General features: G+C 45.2%; 1 protein-coding gene across 4 annotated transcripts in view; it reads left to right on the plus strand.

The window, feature by feature from the left end:
* The window catches only part of URB1 (URB1 ribosome biogenesis homolog), a 95161-nt gene that overhangs the window by 50376 nt on the left and 21536 nt on the right, over positions 1-23249 (plus strand). For all 4 annotated transcript variants that reach the window (XR_009209625.1, XM_032174704.2, XM_032174705.2 and 1 more), the window contains exons 25-35: positions 1897-1955; positions 4527-4720; positions 5917-6027; positions 6341-6404; positions 9161-9332; positions 10076-10178; positions 18247-18407; positions 19032-19143; positions 21045-21151; positions 21678-21821; positions 22968-23077. Coding sequence is in view for 3 of the 4 variants with exons in the window: in XM_032174704.2 (XP_032030595.1) it covers positions 1897-1955; positions 4527-4720; positions 5917-6027; positions 6341-6404; positions 9161-9332; positions 10076-10178; positions 18247-18407; positions 19032-19143; positions 21045-21151; positions 21678-21821; positions 22968-23077 (1337 nt within the window). In the remaining variant the exon portion in view is untranslated. The remainder of the gene's footprint in view (positions 1-1896; positions 1956-4526; positions 4721-5916; positions 6028-6340; positions 6405-9160; positions 9333-10075; positions 10179-18246; positions 18408-19031; positions 19144-21044; positions 21152-21677; positions 21822-22967; positions 23078-23249) is intronic.

A 23249-nucleotide genomic window follows, 5' to 3' on the forward strand; every position in this document is an offset into this window, starting at 1 on the left:
TAGTGTGTCTGCTGTGGTGCATTTCACTTCTTTAAGTTCAGTGATGCTTTCCAGATTCATCCATGTGGTAGGAATGAGTAGTTTCTTACTTTTTGTTGCTGAGTAGAATTCCACTGTATGATGTTCACCGTCCTCTACCACTCATAAAATTTGGAATTACTGGTTTTTGTGATCATAGGGCTAAAAGATACACTCATTGCAAGTATTAACACTGCAAAAAATAGAGAAGAAAACAAAAAAAACTCCCACTACCCAGAGTCTATCTCATTATAAGTTTGGTGAATTTCCCTCTAGAAACCTTGTTATGTATCTGCGTGTGTGTGATAAAATTATGTATAATTTTATATATTAATAGGATATTATGCATGCTGTGTGTAGCCTGGTCTTTTGTTTGTTTTTAGCATAATACCATATTTAGAGATTTTTTTCCCACCTGATGACTGTGGACCTGCTGTGACTTTGTTAGTGGTCAGTGGTAGATAGGTAGATGTACCATCACGTATCACGCAGTTGTATGATACTGGACTTGTGGGTGGGTTTCTAGTTTTTTATTATGATAAAGAATGCTGTGATAAACATCTTTGCATGGTCTATTTTTGCACACTTGGCCATTTATGTCCAGTTGCAGGAAATGCTGGGGGAAAGAGAATATGTATTTAAAAATGTGATGAGCCAGGCATGGTGGCACACGCCTGTAGTTCGGCTGAGGCAGGAGGATCGCTTGAGCCCAGAGGTTCCGGGCTATTCCCATTGGGTTTCCACACTAAGTTTGGCATCAGTATGGTGACCTCCTGGAGCAGGAGACCACCAGGTTACTTAAGGAGAAGTGAACTGGCCTAGGTTGGAAACAGAACAGGTCAAAACTCCTGTGCTGATCAGTAGTGGGATTGCGCCTATGAATAGCCATTGCACCATTGCACTCCAGCCTTGGCAACCTAGCAAGACCCAATCTCTTTTAAAAAAAAAAAAAAAAAGAGAGAGAGAGAAAAAAAGTCACCAGTGTGAGATATGCCTCAGCTGATAGGTCCAGGATCTCCTTGGATTTCCTTGTGATTTCTGGAACTGTGGCCTCCACTGCACAGCCAGCCTGGCGGGAGGCAGCAGCCTGTACACACACGGCCTGTAGCTGGTCTCTCTGGAGCCAGCATTGATCATCCAGTTCCACAGACCTCTTCATGTCATCCAACCCTGTGACCTGGAGGCTGGGTAAAGGTGTCACACTAGTAGTTTTCATTGGCTATTTAATAAAAAGCTAATTACAAATCTATTAGTGCTATTTGAAATGATAGACAAAGGAAAAATATAACAGGACTACTCAGGAAATTTCCTTTGACTATTTGATAAACACAATTATGCTGATAAAATGTCAGAGCTACTAGCAGAAATAACCAAACAATTTTTTTAAGTTAAAAAAAAATCCAAAACCTTCATGCTCTTGTGTATTGTTTGGATGACTGTGTTTCATATTTACTGAATGGCTCTAAGTGTAATTTCATATTCTGCATTTTAGTTTTTGTTTTAAGATTAATCTTGGTTCTGCTCTCTGCCCCTGTAAGTTTGAGCTATCACATGCTTGTCAAGAATTGTGCAAACAAGAGTAACTGCTCAGTGATTTTTCCCACGCACATTAATAAATTTGTATGCCTAGTCTATTAAAAAAAAATAATAATAATTGCACAAAGAGTCTAGAACAGAGCAGCTGCTGGGTTGAATCACAAGTGTCAGAGCAGAAGGGGACACCGGCGCTCCTCTTTTCAACCCTTTGATCCTGGGTTTTACAGAGGAGGAGTCAGGCCATGGAGGTAGATGCCTTTCTGAAGGCTCTGCAGCTGGGACCTTTTAGTATTTTGTAGACTGAGATGTTTCATGTGTTTCTCTTACTTATTTTATTCATAGCATGCACTTAATGAAGTTGATCCTGGTGACTGGCAGAAATTCGTGAAGACGGGACTCAAGTAAGTTGATTTTATTTTCTTGGTGCCCTTCAGTAAAGGTGTGAATGTCGTTCCTCATGCAAAGCCTCTTTTATAGCTTGTTATTAGCATAATCCACGTGGTGGAGCAGACGTCACCTCGTTTTTAGAGATAGAAGTTGGAGAAGTTAAATGATTTGCCTCTTGACACGGGGTGCTTCTGATGATGAGAGAAGCGGTCTTTTAAAAGAACTATTTAAAGAAATACAGAAATGTGCAGAGAATAATAGTAGCCCCCACATTTAATACATGCTGACAGTTTTCTGTGTTTGTCCTGTTTCTTTCTCATCCATCTCTAACCAAAGGTCAACACTCTTCTGAGGTTCTGCTTTGTCTTGTCAGTATCTTATTTTGTATTTTCATACACTGAGTGTTAGTATGTTGTTAAACAATATTTAGCGTGTTTAACATTTTACACTAATGTATCATTCTTTTTTTTTTAATGTATCATTCTTTATACATCCTTTTGTTCACTGAGATGTTTCTAATTTACCCGTGTTGATACTTGTAGATCTTAGTCGTTCATTTTTACTGCTGTAGAATATTCGGTCTTTTGACTATATTCCAGTTTACTTAGCCAGTCCTCTACTGACAAATGTCTAGGCTGTTCTCCTTATTCTCCCCTTTACATCACATCTCTCTCTCCCTCCCTCTCTGTTTTTCTCTTTCTCTGTCTCATTCTCTCATTCTCTCCCATTATAGTCTTGCAGTCTCTATCATGTCTCTTGGGGTGGGTTGGGGACTTACTAGCTTTTAGTGTGGGTGCATCTTCAGTTCTAGATGCTCAAACTGCTCTCCAAAGTTGTTGAGCAAATTTTTTGTTTTTGTTTTTGAGACAGAGTTTTGCTCTTGTTGCCCAGACTGGAGTACAATGGTGCAATGTCGGCTTACTGCAACCTCCGTCTCCCAGGTTCAAGCGATTCGCCTGCCTCGGCCTCCCAAGTAGCTGAGTCCACAGGCACGTACCACCATGCCCGGCTAATTTTTTGTATTTTTAGTAGAGACGTGGTTTCACCATGTTGGGCAGGCTGGTCTCGAACTCCTGACCTCAGATAATCCACCTGCCTCGGCCTCCCAAAGTGCTGGGATTACAGGCGTGAGCCACTGTGCCTGGCGAGAGAATTTGCACTCCCCACAGAGTGTGTGTTAGGGTTCATTTTCCCTCACATCCTTCCTGACCCTTGATACATTCCAACTCTTCAGTTTGGGGCAATCAGATAGTCATGCATTATTTTCATTTCCCTGACCATCCCATGAACTTGAAACAGAGAAGAGTATTTCACACAAGAGGAGAGAGAGAAGTGAGAGTGGGTGCCAGGTTAATGACAATTATAGGTTACCATCACAGAATTATGACATTTCTTTCCATCTTAGATTAAAGTTATTCGTATAGGACTGGAAAACACTTTCTTTAGAGCATGTTGCTTTCCTTTCCCTAGTGGGTTTTGAAGGGATTTAGGACATAGAAGGCTTCTGAACCATTTGATGGAAGTTCTGAGTAGAGGAGAGTGAGGAAGGAGGGAGGCCGGGCAAGGCAACCTGGGAGGCACTAAGTTGCCTCTTTCTCAGGCGCAGCTGTTCTCATGCCTCCTGGCGTTTCCACTAAGCAGGAAGTTCGTTTGGTGTTTGAGTCATAAAGAAAATAAATGCACTGGGCCGGGCGCGGTGGCTCATGCCTGTAATCCCAGCACTTCGGGAGGCTGAGGCAGGTGGATCACGAGGTCAGGAGATCAAGACCACCCTGGCTAACACAGTGAAACCCCGTCTCTACTAAAAATATGAAAAAATTAGCCGGGCGTGGTGGCGGGCACCTGTAGTCCCAGCTACTCGGAGAGGCTGAGGCAGGAGAATGGCGTGAACCCGGGAGGCGGAGCTTGCAGTGAGCCAAGATCGCGCCATTGCACTCCAGCCTGGGGGACAGAGTGAGACTCTGTCTCAAAAAAAAAAAAAAAGAAAGAAAGAAAGAAAAAGAAAATAAATGCACTGCATCCTTCCCTTGTTTTGGAAAGTGCCCCCTGTGTCAGTGGACAGACAGGAGTGTGATAGAGCTATGCAGTGCCGTGTCAGTGGTAGAGCCTAGATGGTGGGTATAGGGTATTCGCTGCAAAATTCTCAACTTGGTGTTGTTTGAACATTTTCTTAATAAAATACTGAGAAAATGGCCAGGCACAGTGGCTCACGCCTGTAATCCCTGCACTTTGGGAGGCCGAGGTGGGCGGCTCACCTGAGGTCAGGAATTCAAGCCTAACCTGGCCAACATGGTGAAATCCCGTCTCTACTAAAAATACAAAAATTAGCCAGGCATGGTGGTGCATGCCTTTAATCCCAGTTACTCCGGAGGCTGAGGCAGGAGAATCACTTGCACTTGGGAGGCAGAGGCTGCAGTGAGCTGAGATTGCACCACTGTACTCCAGCCTGGGCAATAGAATGAATGAGACTCCATCTCGAAAATAAATAAATAAATAAAATGCTGAGAAAAAGAATTTTTATTGTTCCCTGTAAAATAAATTTTCCTTTTAACAAAGCTCTTTTCCCTTTGATTCTTGCCGCCTAGATTTCGGTACCAGGACCACACATTTTTAAAGACGCTCCTCACCACCATACAGCTCCTGTACGGCCCAGAAAGCTCCGTGCGCACGAAGCTCATCCAGCTCCCGGTGGTCCACATGATGCTCATGCAGCACTCGCTGTTTCTGCCGACTCTACTGAAATCTGACGGAGAGGAGAGCCCGGACAGCCAAGTAAAAGGTGACCCCTCACCCCAACCCTTCCATTCCAGATCCAGATTTTATCTCCTGATGTCCTTACACCGGCTGTACTGAAGCTCATCTCCCTCAGGCTCTCGGAGCTAAGGAAGCATTGCCAAGACAGTCTCGGAATGTTTTATTTCTGTCAAATCCAGGGTCAAGAAATGCCTCCTCTGACTTGTAGTCAAACAGCAAATACAAACCTGTTTTCAAGGCCTTAACTGGCTTACAGAAGTTGTGTTTGAGATCTTAGTGCCGTATCATGGGCTCATGTTTAAAATCTGGGATCGAGGGGAAGTCATGTGTGGGAAAAAAGTGTGGGTGTCTCACCTGAGAGACATTGATTAGTTGCATGAAATTTCTGCTCGGGAAGATGGAAACTTTTATCAAGGGAAAACAGTTAGAACTTGCCCGTTGACAGTTCAGTGGTAAAGAACTTCAAAAGCCTAAGTTTAGGCTCCATCGCTAATTCAGTAAGGATTCACTTTAGTGCTCACAGGTCGGATGTCAGAGAAGATAATCCAAGGGTTCCTGCCCTCCTGACGCCATGCTCTGTTTAGACAGATAAAATTCACACCCGGAAGTATTAGCAATCACCACAGGGTCGGACTGTAATAAACTGCTGTTAACAAGTCGAAGACAGCCATTAGCCACATCACTGGTATGGGTAGTAGAAAAACTAAAAAGGGCTCCCCCATTCAATTCAGGCAAGAGTAGACAGAGTAGAGGTTTTGGTAGCACAGTCATGGGGAGAACATCCCTGGATTGAAAATCTGTATTGGCTTAACGTTTGGGAGGGGGAATGCGCAGGGACTGAATTCAGCCTTGTCAAAGGCCTAGGAAGAAAGGTGATTGTGGAGGTGTCTTAATTGAAAAATAAGTGGGGGGCTGGGTGTGGTGGCTCATGCCTCTGATCCCAGCACTTTGGGATGCCAAGGAGGATTGCTTGAGCTAAGGAGTTCAGCCTGGGCAACATAGCATGACCTCATCTCAAAAAAAAATAATATAATAATAATAATAATAATAATAATAATAACAAAAAAATAAGCGGGGAAGGGATTAGATGGCAGTCCAAACACCAGTATTATTCAGAGGAGGAGATTTCCAGCATTTCAATGTTGCCTGGAAGGCTCTCTCTACTGGTATTCAATGTGTCTGCCCCACCATGCCATGTGTTTCAGGGTTGTTTTCTTGCAGAAGTGCTGGTGGACCTGATGTTGACGGTGGTGGAGATGTGCCCCTCTGTCTGTGAGAGCAGCCACTTTGCAGTGCTCCTCGGGGCCTATGGTGCCACTCTCAGCGTCCTAGGTGAGGGTGTGAGGGCTGGGTAGTGTGAGCAGGGGGAGGGAGTGAGGGCCACGGGGTGTGAGCAGGGGGAGGGAGTGAGGGCCAGGGGGTATGAGCAGGGGGAGGGAGTGAGGGCCAGGGGGTGTGAGCAGAGATAGGGAATGAGGGCCAGAGGGATGTGAGCAGGAGGAGGGAGTGAGACCAGGCGGTGCGAGCAGGGCGGAGATGTGAGGACCGGGCCATTTGAACAGGGAGGATATGAGGGCAGGTGGTGGGAGCAGCAGGAGGGTGTCAGGGGTTCATCTTCCTAAACCGATCCTGCTTTGACTTGTAGATCAGAAGATTTTACTTCTGCTTCGAGCATATGAGCAGAACAAGCTCAGCCTCATCAACTTCAGGTGAGTGTTGGGCTAGAGGTAGACTAGGCCTTGAGGTCGCAGCCTGCTCTCCACACAGTGAGCTCTAGACTCGAGATTTTCTCTCGTTCCATTTTGGTTCTCAGGCAAAGAGTGAGGCAGGCAGCACTCCCCTGACTCACACTGGCTTCTGCATAGGCTGCTCTGGGGAAGCTTGGCCTTGTGCCATAAGGCATCTGCGCAGGGCCGCTGCAGCTGACTGATGGGTGCCTGTTCATCTGGAATTGCCCCTGTTGGACACTGCCGGCTGGGCTGGGGTATCTCATTTGGTTGATTTTTCTGAAAACTTTTCTGCTCATGCCTTTAGGTAGATTGACTTATGCCATAGGGATTTCAGGGGAAGTGTCAGGGGGCCCAACTGTACATAAAATCTCTTTTTTTTGTCTGTGTGTGCATGCATGCTTGTGTCTGTGTGTGCATGCGTGTATGTGGGTGGGTGTGGGTGTGCATGTCTGTCTCTCTTGGGCTCCTAGTCTCTTGGTCAGATGGGCTTTGGTCCTGCAGGGCTGAGTGTGACACCTTTCCCTGTGGGCCCTGCCTCACCTTTACAAGTGCCGCACCTAAGCAAGAGCTTGATCGAATGTGCCGTTGATAGAATGCACTTTTGGATCCTCTTTGCTACCCTAGAGTCTTCTTTTCTCCTTGCCATTTGGGACTAGCACTGGAACAGCTGCTCAATATGTACGTGTGTGTGTGTGTTCAGCCAGGAGGCGGGCTGACTGGGCAAAGGAAGATTGTTCAGGAGAGCTTGCAGGGAGGAGAAAACAATTTCCACGTCAAAGTACTTTGTTTAAAGATAAGAGCTGTATCAGCCCAGAAGCTATCTCCCAACCCTCCCCACCCCACAAAAAAAAAAACAAAGAAAAAGGAAATGAAAACATTTTTTTCTGTCTCTTAAGAATGCCCAGGGCTTGCATAGAAACTCTTTTCCTTTCTCCTGCGGCAGCTTTGCTCTTTTGACGTCAGAGCTGGTGCTATGTCAGTTATGTCCTTTCTGGAGTAGAATAGCCCTTCTTATGTGAGGAAGAGGGGAGAGCATATCGGAGGCGGGTTTTATCACAGTGCAGCATTGTTCGAGCTACCTATTTCTGCAGGAGAACGATCTCTAACACAGAGAGCAGAGAATGCCAAGCAAGGCTGCCCAGGGAGTCACAGGATAGGGCTGGTTGTGAAGGGAGTCTAGTTTCAGCTCCTGGGGGAAGAGTGAATCAAGGATCTGCCATTCACTGGCTCTGTGGCTCTAAGGGGCACAGAGCATTTCCACAAACAAAATAAACGTCTCGTCCTTAGATGAGGGAGCAGGCCTGAGCTCGGGGAGCTGAGCTGGGGATCCTGGACGCTGCGTGGCGGCTCTCCCGCCGGTCAGTGGTGGGCAGTCTGCCAGTGTTCCTGGCGCATTGGCTCTCTGCCTGCCAGAAACTGGGGTGAACAGCGAGCATCCCTGAAAGGATGATTCTTTTCTAACGTTAGTGACTATTGTTGACTTGCACAGAAGCGAACCTGTATTTAGAAGAATTTTGTTTAGAAGTATTTAGCTCTATAGATAATGTTCCTTGATTGCCTGGAGTCGCTGCGCTTGGTGCTCTCAGGAAAACCTACAGGAATGAGATACAGTCTTCCCGTCTGCTGAGGGTATCAGACTGTGAGAAATTTAGATATTTTTAAAGTGGCAGCTGACTCACGCCCCATGATATAAACCAGCTCTTACAGGAGCACCAAGAGCTAGGCTCTGTGTGCTCAAGACCGATTCGTGCCAGGGTTGGCATTTGGCGAGTCAGAGGGATTTAATTGAGGTGAGGTGGGCAGAGGGGCCTGGGGCAGCATGAGGAGGAAACAGCATGCAGGAGTGGAAAATCAGGACATTTGGGGAAAGGGTGAGTAGCCTGGCTTATCGGGGTTCTTGGATGTGTGGAGGGAAACAGGCAATGGGAAGGCCAAATGGATTGGCAGTGGAGGGTAGAAGTACCAGACGGAAGCATTTCCATTCCATCCAGGAGACAGCAGAGAAGCATTCCTCGTCACAGCTGGGCTCTGGGGAGCGGCCTGGCAGCAACGGGGCAGCAGCAGGGCAGTGGTTGGGGGAGGGAGGAGAAGAGTTGGGGGAAGTGCTAGGCTGGAGTCATTTTCCAGGAGGAAGGCAAGGTGGCCTCTGACAGCTGCGGTGGCGGTTGTGGTGTGAAGGTTGTCCATAGCACACACATGGTGGGCTTAGCCGAAAGGCTTGTGTAGGCAGACCTGGTTCACTCGTGGCCACATGTGAGCAATGAGAGATCAGGATTCTGCCACTGTGGTCTAGCATGGACTCAGGAGCCAGACTTCCTGAGTTTGAATCCCAGCCCTGCAACATACCATCTGGGCAGGTGAGCAGCTGAGCAACTTGCTTAATCCACTCCGCACCTCTTTCCCCCATTTGCACAAGGGAGATAATAATAGTACCCACCTGATGGAGCTGTTGTGCAGATTGAGTGAATTGATCTACATGAAGGGCTTAGAATAGGGCCAGCTGAGTAGACACCGGCTTCTGTCATCATCACCGACACTGTCACCCACCCTCAGCATCACCATCACCACCACCCACTTCGTAAGCTGTGGTGGGATTGAGTGATGTAACACGTCGCATGCTCAGAACAGCACCTGGTGTGAACTGGCAGCCTGACAACTGCTACCTGTTGTTATCATGATTAATTCTATTCCGGGGGGGCTCTGTGACCAGTCTCTTTTCCCTTTTCTGGCTCTAGGGTGCTGCTGTGGGGCCCAGCGGCCGTGGAGCATCACAAGACATGCCGGAGCCTGGGCAGGTCACTGTGGCAGCAGCCGAGTGTCGGGGACATCCTTCGCCTGCTGGACCGGGACCGGATGATGCAGACCATCCTGCACTTCCCTCAGAACCGGAGGCTGCTGCCCCCCGAGGTTGGGCTGCTGCTGTTCTGTCCCTACCCACCCCTTCGCCCCAGCCTCGGGGGCTCCATCTGCACCCTCAGCTTCGTTTTTCTTGTTATTCACCTTTTTGTTAAGTAAGAATCTTATCATATATAAAGGTACAGAGACCAGACCCTCATAAGCCCACCACCCAGCTGCAACAATGATCTGCACTGGCCACACTTGTTCTGTTTATACCACTCTGTTCCCCTGCCCCCAAGGAGATTATTTTGCAGCACATCCCAAGGATCCTATCATTTCATGTACAAGCACTGCTTTTTACAGAAGCACTTTGTTTTATGTCCTTAAATATTCAAAATAATTTGAGCTCTGGCAATAGTGGGTAAACAGTTATGCCATACAGGTTGAGAATCTCTAATCTGAAAATCCCAAATCTGAAATGCTCCAAAATTTGAAGCTTTCTGAGCACTAACATGAGATAGAGACACCTTTGCTTTCCTGAGGTTCAGTGTACAGAGACTTTGTTTCATGCACAAAATTATCTGAAATTCCTATATAAAGTTACCTACAGGCTATGTATATTACGTGCATATGAAACATAAATGATTTGTGTGTTTAAACTTGGCTCCCATCCCCAAGATATCTCATTATGTATGCAAATATTCCAAAATCTGAAACACTTCTGATCTCAGGTGTTTCAGATAAGGGATACTCAACCTGTATTACCTTTGTGAGGTTGAATCACACGTTTTTGTTGGTTTTGGCTCTTTCAGGACACACAGGAGCTGATATTCAAAGACAAAAGCAGGGTGGATCTTGATGGCCTCTACGACCCCTGCTTTCTCCTTCAGCTCTTCAGTGAGCTGACCAGGCCAGGTAACTGCAGTCTTCTCTGGGGTCAGGGCTTGCTATGCATGACTTCTCAGAGGTCAGGTTGATTATGGTAATTATTGCCATAATTACCAGTTGAGGACCTGAATCTCGGAAATAATTCTTAAAGGATCTTCAGCCATCCTCTCATCTGTTCATTCCAGTGATTTTCAGCAAAGTCACAGTTAGTATTTTGAACATACAGTGATTTTTAAAAAAAAATTGTAATTTTAAAATCTGGAAATGTCCAATTGTCTTTGATGTTTTCCTAATTCCTAATGATGAGCATTTTCTGCATTTTTATTAGTTACTGGTCAAATACCAACAGAAATGAGATATTTTATTCCTGAAAATGGGTCAGCCTGCTGAGGTTGCCTTTTTCTTCGCTTAAGAACATTTTGGAAATTATGTTTTGTGTCTAGTAGCCTCAGAATGGGAGTCCTTGTGGGTGAATGGGTTGTGGGGAGAGAAAGAAACACTTCCATGTAACACACATTGAGAAACACTGAGATTGATCTTCCCAGGCTGGTCAGGTCTCTTGGTTGGGGGTATTCTGACAGTGTGTAGGGATAGCTCACTGTGGCTTGAATTTGCATTTTTCTAATGGCTAATGATGTTGAACATCCTGTGGCTTATTTGCTATCTGCGCATCCTCTTTGGTGAAATGTCTGTTCATGTCTTTTGCCCATTTTCTAATGGGATTTTTTGTTTTTTGTTTTTGTAACTATTGAGTTTGGGGAGTTTTTTTTTTTTTTTTTTGTCTTTCTTTTTTTAACTATTGAGTTTTGAGTGTTCTTTATATATTCTAGATACTAGTCCTTGGAAGGATTTGTGGTTTGCAAATATCTAACAATCCGTAGCTTATCTTTTAATCCTTCTAACAGGCTCTTTCACAGAGCAAAAGCTTTTAATTTTGATGAAGTCCATTTGGTCAGTTTTTCCTTTTATAGATCATGCTTTTGGCATCTAAGAACTCTGTCTAGCCCTAGATGCTGAGGAATTTTTCTTATGTTTCTATCTAAAAGCTTCTAGTTTTACTCTTTAAATTTAAGCCCGTGATCTGTTTTGAGCTCATTTTTCTGTGAGGTGTGAGGTCTGGGTCTCGATTCATACTGCTTCACCTGTTGTTGTCAGTTGTTACAGCCTCTGTGTGTTGAAAAGTCCATCTGTCCTGCTTGTGACTGTTGGTCCAGATGGGGATCCCAGCTTCTCACTAGGCATCAGTAGGTCTTTCCTGGCGGGGACAGGTAGAAGTGGGGGCCACCGAGTCACTGCTGGGCATGCTGAAAGTCCTTACTCTCTGCTAGGCTTCCTCTGACAACCCAGTGGGGGCAGGAGGAGTGTACTGTCACTGCCCAGGAGAGGAACATCCTGCCTCCCTTACTTGGCCTTCTCTCATGCCACCTCAACAGGGGATTTGGGGCTCCTCCTTCCAGCCTGGCAGGGGTGGGAGTTTAGGCTCCACCTTTGCTGGTGTGGCTGGGAGTGGGGCACAGTGAAGTGTTTGGCTGAAGTATCACCGCTGTTGTCTCACAGTTTTCTGTCTTGCTAGGCAGCCTTTTTTCCATTCTTTTTTGTTAGAGAGAACAGGCTTTTGTTCCGGCCTTTGTGTGTGTGAGAGCCTGTCGACGTTTCCAGGTTGCTGACTTGAGTTCTAAGTCTAGGACAAATGAGGCAAGAAGGCAACCCAGGAACGCCCTACCTGGTTCTTTGGGTCTCAAGGTCTCTGTCTGGTCTGCTTGCTTTCTACCTTCCAGAATCATCTTATATTTGTTCTACATATGATGCTCAGTATTTTTAGTTCTACTTGATAGGAAGAATAGGAAAAAGCATGTCTACTCCATCTTGCCAGAGTTGGGAAGTCTAAGTTCATTGATTTTTAACATTAGGTAATACATTCACAGTTTGAAATTCAGCAGGTGCTGAAGGGTATACAGGGAAAATCCACTTCCTGCCCTACCTCTGGCCACAGTTTCCCCATTCTAGAGGGAGCACTGTTGCAGTTCCTCATGTTTTCCTAGGTCCAGCTTGAGATTCCAGTGGGGTGTGCTGGGGGTGTGGCGGCACTCATTTTGCTTCTGTGCTGGTTCGCGTGATCCCTGAATGGACTCCCAGACTTCAAAACTGGGGAGATTTAGGTGCACTGGGGAGACAGTTTTCCACGATTCATTTCCACTTGAAATTTTCTTTTCTCTACAAATGCTCCTACTTCTGAATATATTTGCCAATCCTCTATCAGTGCCCTTTGTATCCCTTTTAAAAAGATCAAAGAGGCTAGGATTTCATAGAGATCTTCCCATCAATAGGCCTTTGTGTTGGCTCTAGCTCCCCGTGGTGAGCACTGTGCTCTGTTGCTGAAGCTGGATTTTGTTTGCAAGAGAGCAGGGGGCATTTCATACAAATGTCAGATTACGGTAATAGCAAATGGATATCTTAATTGCCCTGATGGCGATTTTAAGCAGCAGGCTAACTGCAGCAGATCTCCTAGTCTGTGGCCAGGAAGCTCTCCTGATTTCCCCTGTGCCTCAATGGCGCTGCTAAGTCTGTTACTACTCATCAAACATGGAAATAAAGTTTCCGTACTCTAAAAAAATGCAAGACTACTGGATATTTTAACTTTAGTGAATTATAACAAATAGAGCTTTCAGGAGAAAAAGGCTTGGAAACTGTTTAATAGCAAAATCAGGATGTTAATTTTCATGAAATCTTGAGTGCTTTTTTCCCCCCCCTTGGTCTGGGAGGACTTTTTTGAAGAGCTGTCATTAGTAAATGGTCTTTCAAATTAGGAAAATGTACCAGGTACCGGTTTCCTTACCTTAAATTTCCAAATACATCTATTTAAGTTTTATTGGTTTAATATAGGTAGAAAAATTGGCAGAGCTTGCCTATCCCAATTTGAAAAGGAATTGCAATAGCCAAAAATTTACACAAAAAATTCATATCAAAGTAGAACATTTCAAAAGGCATAGAGGTGGAGAGGGAAAGGGATATACCCCCCCCAAAAAAAAACACTCCCCAAAAAGTATATTTATTAGATGTTACTCTGGGCATCTTGTCATCCTGAACAAAAATGGAGGCCTGGTTTTTAAACAGATTTCATTGACTGCTGAAAGGAAGCACACATTCGTTGGAAGAGGCAAATTCCTGGCACTAAAATAGTTGAAATGTGACACATAGAAAAGTCAGTAGTGGTGACACCACCAGCCAGATCAGGGCATAGAACAGTAAGCAGTTCCTCAAGCCCCTTCCTCTCTAGAAGGGGCCAGCATCCTGTATTTGAACTTCATGTAAATGGCGATACACGTGATGTAATCTTTTCTGCCAAGCTGCATCTATCCCATGTTACGTTTGTGAGATTCAGCTATGCAGAGTGTAGCAGAAGTTCTGAACTGTATGTTTTTACTTCCTGTGGTGGCATCTGGGTCCAGGTATTGCTAAACTAACTGCAATCCTAAATTGAGCATACAATTAATTTTTATATGTGGCTGCCAGTCTTGAGAGTAATTACAGTCTCACTGTTCCGTTTTCAGCCCTTTGCTGGAAATGGGAACCTATTTTCTTAACCTTACTCCTTCCCTTCTTTGAGTCCTTGGCCAAGAAACAGGGCCAGCCAAGGCTGTTAGCAATGGCAGTGACAAATGCTTTTTCCACAGTGAACTCTTGTCCTCAACAGAACTGGACTGAAATCTACAGCTCATAATTCACACATGCCACAAGGCAGCCAGAACAGGAAGCCCCATTTGCAATTCTGTGAGCCTCATCACCAGACGAGCAGAGCACACAGGCTCCTCTGACTCTTCTCACTGTGATGAGTCTAGCCCAATGGGGTGCCTCTGGGGGATATTATGTAAAAAGAGGTGTAAGGAAGATTTCTGATGCTCCAACAGCAGTTACACTGCTACTGAAGCCCACTGATACTGGGGCACATTTTTTTTAAGAGTCGGGGTCTCACTCTGTCACCTAGGTTGGAGTGCAGTGGCATGATCATGGCTCACTGTATACCCAAACTCCTGCTCAAGCCGTCCTCCTGCCTCAGCCTCCTGAGTAGCTAGGACTGCAAATGTGAACCACCATGCCTAGCTAATTTTTTTTTTTTTTTTTTGGTAGAGACTGTATCTCTCTATGTTGCCAGGGGAACTCCTGGCCCCAAGTAATCCTCTCACCTCAGCCTCCCAAGTTGCTGGGGGATTACAGCACCTTGGGAGGCTGGGTGAGCCATTACACCCAGTTTTGGGGCAGTTTTAATTTTAATCCTTGATAACTGTCCTGGTTAAGCCATTTTGATCTGAAGGTCTGTTAAGGCCATGTTGCTATTCATGAGGTTCTTGAAACAAAGAGAATGGCATTTATAACTATTTTTAAATAGCCTATTATGTTTTCAGCATTCTGAGGGCAGCTCTTTTCCATAAGTGTTACAAAGCCAAGATTTTCATAGAGTGGCAGAGATGAGCACAAAACAGGAAACTGACTTTTCCTCATGGACACGTGGAAAAACCATTTGTCTTAGAATGTCAGTGATTACTAAAAATATCCCAGCCAGCTGAGTATTAGCTGCTTTTAGTGAGTATAAACTAAATGTTTAGACTTTTCTCTTTCCCAAGTGTATTCCATTTACCTATATTTGTTATGTACTTATGTAGGTGTCTCTTAAACACATTTCTTCCATCTTTTGTAAAACAATATAATTGTATCTAGTTTGGTGCTTTTAAAGCTTTTGGATTTCTTTTCCCCTCTTATCAAAAACAGTCACTTGTGAGAAATAAGAAAATTAGGCTGGGCACAGTGACTCATGCCTGTAATCCCAGCACTTTGGGAGGCCAAGGTGGGCTGATCACTTGAGGCCAGGAGTTTGAAACCAGCCTGGCCAACATGGTGAAACCCCGTCTCTACTAAAAATAAGAAAATTAGCTGGGCATGGTGGCACATGCCTGTAGTCCTAGCTATTTAGGAGGTTGAGGCACAGGAATTGCTTGCACCCATAAGGCGGAGGTTGCAGTGAGCCAAGATTGTGCCACTGCACTCCAGCCTGGGTGACAAAGGAGACTCTGGCTTTAAAAAAGTAGAGATAAGAGAATTAGAAAATTTTATTCCTAAACTGCTATGCCCAAGAGTCATCTGACTATGCTCTTTTCATTCTTTCACTTTTAGTCTATGTCTTGATATTGAAAATGGGTTTCTTGGAGGCAGCATGTACCTAGGTTCTGCTTTTTATCTAATCTGACCATCTCTGCCTTTTAATTGGAGTGTATACATCATTTATATTTAATGTGATTATTGATCTGACTCTATTTTATCTCTTTTGTTGACTTTTAGCTGCAACTTTTGTGTGTGTATGAGTGCATGCATGCGTATTTTTACTGGTTGCTTTAGGATTTATATTACACATCTTCAATCTGTTATAGTTTATCTTCAAGTGAGATGATACCACTTCATGTATAGTATAAGAACCTTGTAACAGTATAGCTCCATTTCCTCCCTTCTGGCTTTTCTGCTATTCTTATCATGCATTACACTTCAGTATGCTATAAACCCTACAATATAGTGTTGTTTTTGCTTCAAATTGTCATTATTTTTAAAAGAAGTGTAAATATTTGATATTTGCCATATTGTACCATTCCTTTGTGTAGATCTAGATTTCTATCTGGTATCATTTTTCTTCTTCCTAAAACACTTCCTTTAAGAATTCTTATAGTTCAAGTCTACTGGTGACCAATTGTTTTAGCTTTTTTGTGTCTGAAAAAAGTCTTAACTTTTGAAAGATTTTGATGGGATATAAAATTCAAGGTTGACAGTTTTTTTTCTTACAGTACTTTAAAGAAGTTGCTCCTCTGGTTTCTGAATTGAGTTATTTCTGACAAGAAATCTGCCATTCTTATCTTCATTCTTCTGTATGTCATGTGGCTGCTCTTAGGATTTTTTTTAAATCACTGGTGTCAAACAATTTGATCACAATGCGCTTTGGTGTAGTTTTCTTTTATGTATAAATATATATGCTTTATTTGTAATAATGCTTGCATGATATTCTTAATGTTTTATGTTATTGAGTTTCTTGGCTGTCTAGGTTTATAGTTTTTTTTTTTTTTTTTGGTCAGATTTAGAAAAGTTTTGGCCATTATTTCTTCAGATTTTTTTCAGGGACCCCAATTACACATACCCACAGGACACTGATGTTCTGTTCATATTTTTTCTCTCTGTGTTTCAGCTTGGATAGTTTCTATTGCTGTCTTAAGTTCACTAATCCTTTTTGGTCTAATGTCTAATCACTGATAATCCCATCTCTATTGGTCCGTTCTTGCACTGGTATAAAGAACCTGAGACTGGATAATTGATAAAGAAAAGAGGTTTAATTGACTCATGGTTTCATAGTCTGTATAGGAAGCATGGCTGGGGAGACCTCAGGAAACTTTCAATTACGGTAGAAGGCAAAGGGAAAGCAGGCACATCTTACATGCCAGAGCAGGAGGAAGTGGGGCAGTGCCACACACTTCTAAACAACCAGCTCTTGTGAGAACTCACTCACTAGCATGAGAACAGCAAGGGGAAGTCTGCCCCGAGATCCAATCACCTCCCACCAGAGTCCCCACCTCCAACACGGGGGTTTATAATTCGACATGAGATTTGGGTAGGGCCACAAATCCAAACTATATCACCATCCAATGCATTTTTCAGCTCAGATATTTTAGTTTTCATCTCTAGAAGCTTGGTTTTGAGTTTTTGTATCTTCTGTGTCCCTGCTTAACATGCTTTATCGTTCTGTAACTTTTAAAAATGCCATCAATGAACTATCTCTTACTGATAGTATATTCCATAATTACTCATTTGTAGTAGTCATTTCAGTTGGCTTGTGTTTAGTTCCCAATTAGGCCACTGGTCACTCTATCTCGAGAACATCATTGTGGATAATTATGATGAGTTTAATCATTAATCATTAATTCCTAGCCTAAGGTTCTTCTTGATAGTATTTATCTTGTAGAATAGCCTGGGTTTTTATTAAGGAGTGGCAAGGTGTCCTCAGTTTTGTTAGTGGAGAGCCCTCTAGGTTGTGGTAAGGTGCATCCCCTCATGTGTCTGACCTTCTCCCTCTCTCTTTGAGTCTTCTCCTCTCCTCTAGTGGTCGTCAGCTTCTCTAGGCCTCACAAATGGCAAATGGATACCAGCCAACAGGCTCTCTGGACCGTAGCTTTTGCTTAAGCTTGATGAGCCACTTTTCTGTGAGATTTGTGTTGTTTATTTGAAGGAAGAGCTAGGGTTGCAGCGTGGGTGTGAGTGAGTCCTTTGTCGGGCTGCCTTTGGCATCAGCTACCTTTTCCTGCTTTCACTGCTGTATGTGCTTTCTTTGGTGATGCTTATAGACAGGCGCCCGCGGTGGAGGGCTGCGCAAGGTGGAAGCTGGGGACTGATTTTCTCTGCTGATTCCCAGTTGTGTTCCCCAGGCCTCTGGCATGCTGGGGTCTCTGCAGTGGGTCTCAGTGTCACCTCCAATATCCTGACTCAGTGGGTGTTTATGAGAAGTAATGAAATTATCCTGGTTGGGATGTATGAGCATTTTAGAAACTGAAGGTATGATCATTATTGCCACATAAAGGAAGAGTGTTTTTTTTTTTTTTTTTTTTTTTGAGACGGAGTCTCACTCTGTCGCCCAGGCTGGAGTGCAGTGGCACAATCTCGGCTCACTGCAAGCTCGGCCTCCCAGGTTCACACCATTCTCCTGCCTCAGCCTCTCCGAGTAGCTGGGACTACAGGCGCCCGCCACCACGCCTGGCTAATTTTTTTTTTTTTGTATTTTTTAGTAGAGACGGGGTTTCACTGTGGTCTCGATCTCCTGACCTCGTGATCTGCCCGCCTCGGCCTCCCAAAGTGCTGGGATTACAAGTGTGAGCCACTGCGCCCGGCCAGAAGAGTTTTTTTTGTCTAACTTCAGCAGAAGTTAGGAGGAGTTGGAGAGAGACTTGCATTCCTTGTGCTTGGCACATGTAGCTATTGGTAAGATGCAAGAGGAAATTTAATTCTCCAGGTTAACAAGAATAATAAAATCATATTTTGTGTGTTTCATGCTGTATTTCATTTCCTGTAGAGTTTGTGGTGGATTGTCGAAAATTTTTGGATTCAAATGCTCTGGGCCTAACTGTCACAGCCCTCAGCAGCTATGACCCCCAGATGCGAGCCATAGCCTACCATGTCCTGGCGGCCTACTACTCGCACTTGGAGGGGGCACGGTTCCAAGAGCAGTCCCAGGTAAGTAGGAAGAGCGTACATCCTACTGTGGGGGTGGGCCTGGTGGGCTTCAGAGAGCTGGCTGTCCACCCGGTTTGGTAGAAGGATTTACTAGGGAACATGGAGGTGGCGTGTTGCCAGGAGATCTCTGCTGAAGAGCAAAAGTCTGTTCCCTTAGGAGGTGATGCTGGAGGTTGCCTTTGATCCACAACCCACCGTGGAGGTTGAGAAGTTTCTCCTTACAGGCTTTCTTGTGTTGTGTGTAGACAAAATGATTTGACTTCTACTGAGTATTTCTTTGGTCTAAACTCAGTGGTTAAGGTGGCTATTATCCACGACACACTGAACCTCAGAAACCTGTACCCCATGGTGCTGGAGGAACAAGAGCAGATTAGATTTTCAGGGCATGGTGCCAGACTTCTCTCTGCTGTTGTGCACATGACTGATTCCTAAAATAAAAACGAAAAGCGTTCCGGAGATGCTGGCAAGTAGTGTGTCTGCCCCTGTGAGCTTTGTCTTCAGTGGTCCCTGGGTTATGAGGAGCAGGCACACCCTGCCGAGCCCTGGTATGGCTGCACCAGAGAAGACTGACCATAGCTCTGAACACGCTCATCTTACATTTTCCTTTTCTGTTCTGTTTTCAAGCTACTTTACCTGTTGGATGTAGTCCGGAATGGGATTCGAACTCAGGACATGAGACTCACTTTTACCTTGGCTCTCTTCATTGCCAAAGCAGCCCTGCAGATTTTGAAACCAGGTATCACTGACATAATTAGGTTGAGGGGAAATTGAAAAGCTGAGGCTGAGCAAGTCTACTTTTAGGGATTGGTCCCACAGGTATAGTGGGTCAACATCTGTGTTCAAGGCCACTCCGTGCTCATGATCATGGAAGATGAGGAGTCACCGAAGTTCACATCAGCTCTGGACTGTAAATAGGTGATGGCTGTGAGGAAGCTCGTCATGGACCCCTGTGGAGTGAAATCCAGAAAAAATTAGATGGCAAAGCAAAGTGCAGAACAGTATTTATAATGGAGGGAAAGAGTGTATATTCATATTTGCTTGTAGTTATAGAAGACTGTGGTGAGAGCAAATAAAACTGAAGTTAAAATGTGGGCCGATCACATCATAGGGATTGGAACCCAGGGGCTAAAAGCGTGGACACAGCCAGACCTTCCCGGACTTCCCCATGCCCGTTTCCTCTAAGATGGAGTGATGATAGGACCCACTGCCTCTAGCATTGCTGTGAGGGTGATGAGGATCACACACTTTTTTTGTTTTTTGGAGACACGGTCTGGCTCTGTCACCCAGGCTGGAGTACAGTGGCATGATCTCGGCTCACTGCAACCTCGACCTCCCAGGCTCAGGTAATCTCTCACTTCAGCCTCCCGAATAGCTGGGACTACAGCAAATGCCACCACGCCTGGCTAATTTTTTGTAGAGACAGAGTTTCATTATGTTGCCCAGGCTGGTCTCAAATTCCTGGGCTCAAGCGATCCTCCTGCTTCAGCCTCCCAAAGTGCTGGGATTACAGGTGTGAGCCACCACACCTGGCCTAGATCACACACACTAACACACATGTAAGTGCCTGGCACAGTAAAAACTCATCAGTGATAGCTGCCGTCACCATCACCGCCATTATTAATCATTGATTCATGCTTAGGCTCACGGGTCCTTAGCTACAAAGCTTTTGGTATGTGAGTATTGTACTTGTGTAATCCACGGTGTTAGAACAAGGCTCCTTTTTGTTAGAGGAATGGGGGTACCACTGCTAAGATAGTGTGACTAGAAGTTAGCTCATTCTAAGACTTTTTTTGGTTATTGAGAGAAAAATCATAGAAAGTTGGTACCATCAGGGACCACAGGGTGCTATTTCCACCCGTATCCCCTGTACTCACTAACTGAGGCTCCCAAGGGTAGATAGCTTGTCAAGGCCCCACAGTTAGTTCACAGTCAAGTTGCTATTAGAATTCAGATCTGATTTTCATCTGCTCCCATTTCATTTTATTCCATGGGTTTACTTGCCTTGGAGATTTGGAAGGGGAAGAAAATAATTGGCAGAGACCATGATGGTTCTGGTCCTGGGTGTGGCTGTGTCCCACACCGGTGCTCATGTTGGGGTGGAGCGTGTGCAGGGCAGCATGGTCATGGGGTAGACTCATTGGTGATCCAAGGATAGGAGGTGGCAGGAGCTAGGGTGTCTGTTGCCTCTGCCTTGTTGCATTCCAGAGGCACTCAGTAGTGTCTGAGCCTCCCCCGCTGTGACGGTTCCTTTCAGTGAGAAGCTAGAGGCAGGTGCAGCGGGTGAGTGTGGTGTCAGCCCTGATCTGTGGGATGTGTGACCAAGTCCCACCCTTCCCACCTGCTGGTTTGAAGCCTGTGCTGTAGGACGGGAGCTGGGGAGGCAGAGGGTGCGAGGTCCCTGAAGGACTCAACATCCAGCAGTGGTTTCTGAGCTAGGAGAGCAAGCCTGTGCGTGGTATGGAGCTGAGGTGTCGAATTCTGTTCTCATTCTCGAGAGCCAGTCCTGTGGGTCAGGATACAAAAGTTCCTGGGAGGGGATTTATGTCTGATACCCAGAACGCCTGCCTCTTAATGCGGCCAGACCAGGGGGCGTCCTGCTGGGGCCTGCCGTGACTGACCGTCTGCCTGTGTTCTCAGAGGAGCACATGTACCTGAAGGTCAGCAACTTCCTGCTGTCGCATGAGTACTTGAACATGGACAAGGTGCCAGGCTTCTACCAGTTCTTCTACAGCTCCGACTTTGAGGTATGCTTCCAGAGTCCTCACGGCCTTCTGCAGGCCCCTGAATTGATTATACAGTCACCGTTGTCATTCTGACATTTTCCCCCATGGATACTGTGTGCTGCACAGTCAACACGATTGTGCAGTCAGTGGCCATGAAGGCCTGCACTTCGGAATGTCTCCGTGCTGTGGGCTCACTTCTACATGGCGCCTCAAACCTTAAAAACTCTGCTTCAGAGTCCTGAGTTTTACAACATTGTCATATTTTCTTGGTGAATCACTGGGTTAAATATTAAATTCTTTTTTTAGATATTCATGTTAAATATTCTTTTATAGAATACCTATCTGACTTCAGTATTTAAACGTGACTCGATCTGACCTGAAGAAATGGAATCAAAGATGAGATCAGGGATTTTTCATAATCAGACATGGAGGTCAGGGCTGCTGTGTTACAACTTTTGCCACCACTTAAAATAGTGGTGTTTGAACAGTTGTCAGATGAAAGGACTTTCACTTATTAACAACAGTTTTTTGTGTGCCTGGGTTATAGCAAAAAACGGAGCGGGAGTGGGTGTTTGGCCTTCTGCGGCAGGGGATCCGTGACAAGCAGTGCTACGAGCTGTGTGCCCGGCGTGGCATCTTCCGCATCATCCTGTCCTTCTTCCACAGCCCGCTGTGTGACGAGGCGGCACAGGTACATGGGTTCCGCAAGCTTATTTGAGAGCGAGAGGTCTGTGCCCCTTCTTAAGATTTTATTTGCAAGTCAAGTTCATAGGAATTCAGTTTCCAGCCTGGACACGACCGACCTAAACCTGGCTCTCAGTTAGGGGAAGTGAGACGTTGAGAGCAGCTGTCCTGTTCCCTGCATGCAGAGCAGGTGGATTCACTCGAGGCTGCAGTGTTGTGACCCCCAGTGTCATTTGTCCTCTGAATACTCTTTACTGCAATCCTCCTACTGTGTATACGGCCCTTGGCATATACGAAGGCCATCAGTGGGGGTACTGATCAGTAATCATGAGCCTTCAGAGTGGTCACAAGTCTAGAAACCCCCTGTCAGTGACTGAGGTACTCTGAGGCACTTTTGAATCACCAAGATTTCACCTACCGCAGAAGTTGGGGTCATCAGAACTCATTTAGAAAGCAAGGGTCAGGTCAAAACAGACAGCCTCACCTAGCCAGTCAGGAACCAAGAGCTGGTGTGTGTGCCTTCTAAATATTACAGGTGGGTGGTAGAAGGAAATAGGAAAAGCTTTTAGTATTTTGATTAATTTCTAGCGTAGTCAGCTTTTGTTTCTCATATGTAAAATGTGGGTAAATAGGAGTAAGTCAAGATTAAGAAGCCCATTTGAATAAACTGAATTTGAGTACGATAACTTTTTGTTTTTTATGGCATGTGAGAATTCTGAAGCACCCCATGAACAAGTCAGGGGACAGTCCCATTTTTATGTCCTCCCTTCCAGGTGGCAAACACAGGGCCGCATGGCTCATGGCTGGCCTGGAGGCGGACCCTCATGCACTCCCTGTGCCGGTGGCTGCGCGTCTGGGCCATTTGGCTTCTGTGGTGCATCTTTGCTTGTGGGTTGGTTCCAGATGATGGATTAACGGAAGTGGGGATCCCCCGGGCCCAGAGATTGCTGTGGAAGTCTGTGTCCTCTGGCTGTCATTTGTGGGGAAGGGCACATTCGTACATGACCACTGCTCTGACAGACTTAGCAAAGCAGGCTTCATTTGCAGCCACCACCTGTAATGGCACCATACCATTACATTTTTAAAACGGTTTCTTTAATCAGGTAAATTGGGTTTTCTCACTGAAGAGTAACTTCTTGTTTGGGGTTTTCAGAATTGGATTCTGGAAATTCTACAGAATGCTGCCCAGGTTGCCAGATCTGCCTATGAAATCATACGAGACTATAGCCTTTTAACATGGATTTTACACATCCTTGAAAGCAAGTAAGTACGTTTTGCATGCGAGGTGCGCGTCAGGTGGGAAGGAAAGGAACAGAAACGATGATGTCTGCTGCCAGCTCTGTTGTTGGTTGGAAATGTCCAGTAAAATCTATGCTGTCTGAAATGCAGTGTCCTCCAGTGCTACCATATGCCTGGCAGTCCCGTTCCTGGCAGT

Source organism: Hylobates moloch, unplaced genomic scaffold, assembly GCF_009828535.3.
Source record: "Hylobates moloch isolate HMO894 unplaced genomic scaffold, HMol_V3 SCAFFOLD_14, whole genome shotgun sequence".
Lineage (NCBI taxonomy): Eukaryota > Metazoa > Chordata > Mammalia > Primates > Hylobatidae > Hylobates > Hylobates moloch.